General features: G+C 51.1%; 1 protein-coding gene across 3 annotated transcripts; it reads right to left on the bottom strand.

The window, feature by feature from the left end:
* Window positions 1-1,292: 1,292 nt before the first annotated feature.
* RITA1 (RBPJ interacting and tubulin associated 1) lies at window positions 1,293-6,579 on the bottom strand. Of its 3 annotated transcripts, XM_033836981.2 has the most exons (4): window positions 6,197-6,579; window positions 5,884-6,023; window positions 5,103-5,468; window positions 1,293-2,358 (listed from the first exon to the last, which is right to left on the bottom strand). In XM_033836981.2, the coding sequence occupies exons 3-4, from the start codon at window positions 5,411-5,413 to the stop codon at window positions 1,851-1,853; spliced, it is 819 nt and encodes a 272-aa protein (XP_033692872.1). In that variant the 5' UTR covers window positions 5,414-5,468; window positions 5,884-6,023; window positions 6,197-6,579; the 3' UTR covers window positions 1,293-1,850. The 3 variants fall into 3 exon arrangements, with proteins under 3 accessions (XP_033692872.1, XP_033692871.1, XP_073646250.1); XM_033836980.2 differs by lacking the exon at window positions 5,884-6,023; XM_073790149.1 differs by lacking the exons at window positions 5,884-6,023; window positions 6,197-6,579 and having other exon boundaries at window positions 5,103-5,877.
* Window positions 6,580-6,654: the final 75 nt, after the last annotated feature.

Raw genomic sequence — 6,654 nt, 5'->3', positions numbered from 1 at the left:
ATTTTTTAATTCACTACTGGTGTTTTTTTTTTAAGTCTTTATTGAATTTGTTACAATACTGCTTCTGTTTTATGTTTTGGTTCTTTGGCCGTGAGGCATGTGAGATCTTAGCTCCCTGGCCAGGGATCCAACCCGCACTCCCTGCACTGGAAGGCAAAGTCTTAACCACTGGACCACCAGGGAAATCCCCACTGCCGGCATTTAAAAAATCAGAGGCTACTGCTTAAAAATGACTTTTCTGGAAAAATCTCATCATCCAGATAGCCCGGGCCTGCGTGTCTTCTAAAGGTGAGGAGCGCCCCCTTTGGGTGGCAGACAGGTTGTCCCAGTCGCCACCACTCCCAATTGTCTTCCAGCCATCATGGCCTCAGCGTCAGTCACCCCTTATCATCATACTTGGGCGGTTGCTTCCCTTTTTTAGTACAGTTTGGAGGAAAGAGGTATTTGTGGCCAATGTCTACTAAAACATAGGGGCAAGGGATAAAGGCAAATGAGAGCTGAATGTTTCAAGTAAAACTGAGGAGGGAGGGAACTAATTCTTTGCAAGTGTTCTAGGAAATTTAAACACCCTACATGTTTAAAATGCTGTCTGTGCCAAGAGCATGGCTCGCTTGCGTCCCTCACGGCCCACCGGAGCCGTGTAGGCGTCTGAATGTGCGCCCCTGGTCCTAGGCACTGTTGGTCCCTCCCAGACTGTTCCCCGGGAGTGTCTGCTCTTCCCTTCCCCAAAGGTGGAGGCACAGAACCAAAGATGTGGCTTCCAGCTGGCCTCTCTGGAATCCCGGTGCTTCCCGGAGGTGCAATCCACCAGGATGCTGGGATTCTGGGTGCAGCTCCATCAGAACAAAGGCTTTGCTGTTCCTCCTGAGGGGCCTGACCCAGGATGGTGCGGGGCAGGAGGCAGGCGGGCCCTGACCACTTAGGCTTCCTCCCCGAGTGCTCTCCAGGTGCCATGTGGAAATTTCTGGTCTTCTTGGACCCCTCAAAGTCCAAGCAAATCCTAGTCACTGTGGGTTTTTTTTTTTTTTTTACGGTAGGAAATGTATATCATATATATATATATATATATACATATGATTTCAAAACAAGTCAACTATAGCCCATATTCTGAGCTCAGGAAGAATCAGCTAACCCCCCAATTAGTGGTATTAGCTAGAAACCAACACAGGAGGATTAGTTGCCCACCTGCCACTGTCATGATTGCTATGTTATTTACCTTTGTTATTTAAATCAACTCAGACCTAACACTGGCCTTTATCCTAAGGAAAAAATTAGCAAAACTCACGGCTTCGATGAGCTGATATATTTAATACATGAAAATAAATACATGACTATTAAAATTTTAAATGTCCACCCACATATCACCTCGTGTTCCCTGCTGGTCCACATACTGTGCCTGGGAAAATTCCTGAGGCGTCCAGACTCAGCTGGAAACTCATCCTGAGCAGAAGCTTGGCTTGAAGGGAGGGAGAAGGAACCCTCCGGGTTGGCGATCATACCATTTATTCACTCTTGGTGGCGAGACAATGTTGTGGGTGTGATGGAGGGAGTGGGGGGACCCTCCCGGGGGACACCCCTGGGTTGGCACTGATATGCCGTGTGGCTATGACAGAACTTGAAACAGGGATCTCCAGAGGCGGCCCTCATATCCACACCAGCGGCAAAAGCAGGGAGCAACCAGAGGTTGTCAGAAGAAAGGGCGGCACTGCCCACCCTCTCTCTGTCTGCCCCCAGGAGTGCTTTGCCAATGCCTGGTGGTCTCCCCAAAGGCCCGCCCACCAGTGCCATCCTCTGAAACTCTGCCCTTTGCTGTGACCCCATGGGCAAACCTGCAGAAAGGACCAAGAAATTCATTTCCAAGGTGGCTTTGGTTTCTGGATGGCTCCGCCTCGTCGGGGGGTAACTGGCACTGAAACACTGACTGAATGAGCCCTGGGAGTCACCAGGGGGCTCCGGAAGGTCACTCCTGACGGGGAAGGTCTGGGATCTCGAGGCCCATTTGTGCAGGGGGTACTGGTGGGTGGGTGACTCGTGCTGGGGACATTAAGGTGGGTGAGGGAATAAGAACGCTCCCGCCTCGGAGGGCGTGGAGAGTCTAACCCGTCCACGGACAACCTCCGGGAATCTGCCACCACCCGGCGCTCTGTCTTTGAGGGACTAGCTGGGTGAATGGCTCGCACTGGAGTCTCCCTGGGGCGGGGTGAGTGGCTGCCCCTAGGGGTAGCTGGGGGTGTCCAGAAGAGGGCATGGAGCTTTGCAGCATCCCCCTTCGCCATCCACGAGGCCTCCCAGCCGGCGCCCTCAGGTCGGGAGCCAAAGAGCGACTCATCGCAGTAAGAAGGAGTGTGGCCAATCAGTCTGGCAAGGGAAGAGAAACAGTGAGCTGGGGAAATAAACCCTAAAAACCTTGCCCACCCCCACCCGCACCCCCTGCCAGGCAGCTGCAGCAGCAGAGGGTTGCCTACAGGTCCCAGAAGTCCTTGTCTCCCAGCCTGGCACCTGCAGCGAGGCCACAGCCCTCATGTACCACTACCCCCATCTCTGCTATTTTTCCCCTGCCAAGTACCCAGTCCCCCTGCATCCTGCCCCACCCCACCCCCACTCCCTGGCATGTGCCCCAGGCCAGGCCAGTTTGCATATCCCATCCTCCTGACCACACTGATTGGCTCAGGAATAACCACATGACCCATTCTGCACAATAAGGGTCTGCCTTAGGACCTTTGCAGAAACTACTAGGAGAGAAATGTTTTTCTTCCACCTAGCCCTGAAGAACTGGCAGGATATAAGGGCTAAGCGCCAGTGGCCATCTCCCCTGGGATGTGTAGGGGAAAGCTGCACTAAAACAGAGACAAAATCCCAAGAACATTTTGAGCCCCTGTTATATGAGCCCCAAATGCCCTTTTTCTGCTGAAGCCAGTTTGGGTAAGTCTTCTGTCACTTGCAACCAAGAGTCCTGATTAATATAACCTTAGTCTTTATAGCTTTCACTTTTTCTCTTAACCCACCACTTTTCCCTTTTTGTAGTGGCCTCGTCAGCCGAACCCTCTGCAGTCATGTGGCCCTTCCAACTATATTTGAAATTGCACAGCCCAGCACCTGGCATGTAGAGGGTTCTCAGTTTGAACTTCTGTGGTCTGGCCTCACCACCAGAGCAGCTTTTAAAATTTTTGCATATTTACTCAGGGCTTTTCATGTGTAGGTCCAGGACTCAGCATGTCACTTGTGTGTCATCTCATTTCTCACAACACCCACAAGGAGGGCGATATAATCCCATTTTACAGACAAGAAAACTGAGGCATAGGGAGGGTAAAAAGGAGGGTACAGACAAGATTCAAATCCAGCGCCCTGCTCAAAGACCCAAGCTCTTGATCACTAAGTCAGACTTAAGTGCCTTCTAGGCCTCTCACCTTTAATTAGATTCATTCAGCAATTTTTTTTTTTTTTTTTTTTTGCGGTATGCGGGCCTCCCACTGCCGTGGCCTCTCCCGTTGCAGAGCACAGGCTCCGGACGCGCAGGCCCAGCGGCCATGGCACATGGGCCCAGCCGCTCCGCGGCACGTGGGATCCTCCCGGACCGGGGCACGAACCCGCGTCCCCTGCATCGGCAGGCGGACTCCCAACCACTGCGCCACCAGGGAAGCCCAGCAATTTTTTTTTTATTAGTCCCACAAATATTCATGGCATACCTATGAGGTGTCAGGTCCATGGTTTTTGGCCAGGACTAAAAGTGCTTCCATTCCCAAACTGCAAGTCTTTGAAAAGTCACTTGATTTAGCTGTTCAAAACCATACCTGGTTGATACCTATGTCTGTCTGGTACCAAAGTTGCTGCTCAATAGCATCTCTAACTCTTACGTACCTTCTAACTTGACACCCTCTACTTGTCAGCGTCCAGCATAAAACTCCATCCTCCAGGAGAGCATGCGGTTGACTGTTATCTGCCTTGTTTAGGAAACCATACTTCTGTTCATACAGCCTACGCTGACACCAGCGTTTTCAGCCATGTTGTAGCTGTCAGTGCCGCTAATGTCAACCTGAGCCTGCCTTGTGGTCCACGGCAATTGCCAGGTGGACATGATAATAATGGGGACTTGCTTTTATCTCTGTTGAATTTTATCTACTTAAATAAACACTATTCCCATTCTCAACTACTATATGTGCCTCTTGGCTCAGAATGGATCCTAAATATGATTGGCTAGTTATTATGGACTGAATTGCATCCTCCCAAAATTCATGCTGAATTTTAAAGAGGTAATTAAGGTTAAATGAGGCCATAAAGGTGAGGTCCTAATCCAATAGGATTTGTGTCCTTATAAGAAGAGGAAGAGGCACCAGGAGTGTACATGCTCACAGAGAAAAGCCCATGTGAGTTCCCAGTGAATAGGTGGCCATCTGCAACCCAAGGATAGGTAGCCTTCAGGAGAAAGCAGCCCTGCTGGCGTCTTGACCTTGGACTTCAAGCCTCCAGAACTGTGAAAAAATAAATTTCTGTTGTTTAAGCCCCCCAGTCTATGGTATTTTGTTATAACAACCCTGATTGACTAATATACTAGTCTTACATGTTTTAGTTCAAGACACTGATGACAATAAATAAGATAGAGCCCTGAGACCTCCCTCCAGGCTGATATTAATCGAAATAATCCAAATAATCTAACTGGAACCTACAATAACCACTGGCATTAGATCCTGTTTTTCTAAATTGTTCGTGAAAATGCAGCAAGAACCATTTTCAAAATGACTTGCTGAAGTTTGGAATCATCACATTTATGTCATTTCATGGATCAACCAAACTAATAATTTCATGCAAATTGCTGTGTGATCTTGGGCAAATCACCTGACCCCTCTGGGCCTCAGAAGCCCATTCTAAGACATTTGGGGATGGGTATTCCACCATCACAACCATTATCACTACCATTTACTGAGAGCTTCCTAAGTGTCGGGTTACCGTGCCCAGCACTGTACATGTCTCATCCCATTTAACCTTGTCAATAACCCCATCAGGTCCCACCTTCCACTGTGAGGAAACTGTGGCTCAGAGAGGTCAAAGTGCTTGCCCAAAGTCACACGGCATGTGAACAACAGGGCATCTCCCCATCCTGTTACCTGTATTTGTTCTTCTTCCTTGGTGCGAGGGTCAGGGTCTTGTCCCTGGAGGAGGTAGTCTCACAGCTCCCGTTGGCCCCTGAGGCCTGTGATGCCCCTGTACCCACTCTTCTGGTTCTGTTGGCCTTCCCCATCCACGGTGGGTCAAAGGCTGGTGGTGTGGGCTGGGTGCCTGCAGGACTGCCAAACAAAGTCTCATCCACATATGACGGCCTAACCTTGACCCGGCAGCTGCCCCGGCAGCGGTGCTGAATGTGGAGGGTCTGCATCCCACTCACGGCCAGCTCCACCGGGGTCTTCACGCTGTTCATGGTCCTGGGTGACAGCAGGTGTGCTCTGCCTGCCAGCCCCTGCTTCCAGGTCTCCCTATGAAAAGTGGTCACGGTGGCAACCATCTGTCATCAGCAAAGACTGGCAATCTCTTAAGTCCCCGTCCCCAGGGCAAAAAGGTCACGTTCTCCCTCAACCAGTCCTCTTCAAAGGGGAGCTGCCAATCCCAGGGGACATTTCGGAAAATTGACTTTTTTTGAGTTGTTGTAATGACGGGGAGAAGGGTGCTACTGGCAAATATTTAGTGAGTAAATATGCATTCCTAGCATACAGTGTGTACTCAGTAGATATTTATAGAATGCTAAGGGGGTGAAGAATAGATTGGGCCTGTGCCTACTTTAGCACCAACCAGAAGACAAACTATGGTGGCGGCGGGCAGACAGGGCAGGCTCCTATATCCTGTACGTATCTATGGGGCAGGAATAATAACCTGCATAGATCCCGTGCCTACCTCCTGCAAAGATCTCTACAAGTATTCTCATTTAATCTTCTCAGCAGTCCTGTGAGGTAGCTTCCACTATGTCCATTCTACAGATGACAAAACTGAGGCTCCAAAGGATGAAGTCACAAGTTTAAGTCCCACCTATAAAGCTAAAACAGTGGAAATAGAATGTGAACCTGATAGGAGTCTAGAGCTTGTGTACTTAACCATTCTACTACTGGGGGATTACACTCAGCCCGCCAACTGCCCCACATTCACCGATCCCCAAGTCAATGTCCCGGCTGATGTTCGAGGTGCCCGCATTCTGGAGTTATTTTCCTACCTGAGCATCTTGGTTGGCTGACGTCGGCGGCCACCCACAGCGCCCCCTCCTCCCAGTCCAGGCCTGGACTCCTTTGCGGGGACGTTTGGGCACCTGTGGAGCGCGGTACATCCGAGATCTGCAGCTCTGAATCCCGGGAGCACGCGACCCCTGGCAGCTCAGGCCGCCCCCAGCCCCCGCACGGGGGACCGCGCGGGCCGACTCTTCCCGGGAAACCCAGCCCTAGCTATGTATGCTCCACGCGCGCATCAAACAGCAACCCGCGAGCGGTAAGGCGGGGCGGGGCGGCCAGAACCATTCTCTTCCGGGGGGGGGATTAGGTCACCCTGTTCCGGATGCCCCCGGAGCTCCCTAAAGCCTCGGAGAGGGGTCTTCCGCGCCAATGAGAGGAGTGTGTGCGTATGCGTGCATGCATGCCAAGCCTCCGGAGGCTCCAGAAGGTGAGGGAACGCAGTCTG

This window comes from Tursiops truncatus, chromosome 13, assembly GCF_011762595.2.
Source record: "Tursiops truncatus isolate mTurTru1 chromosome 13, mTurTru1.mat.Y, whole genome shotgun sequence".
In the NCBI taxonomy this organism is placed as follows: Eukaryota; Metazoa; Chordata; class Mammalia; order Artiodactyla; family Delphinidae; genus Tursiops; species Tursiops truncatus.
This window is presented reverse-complemented; position numbering and strand designations above follow the sequence as displayed.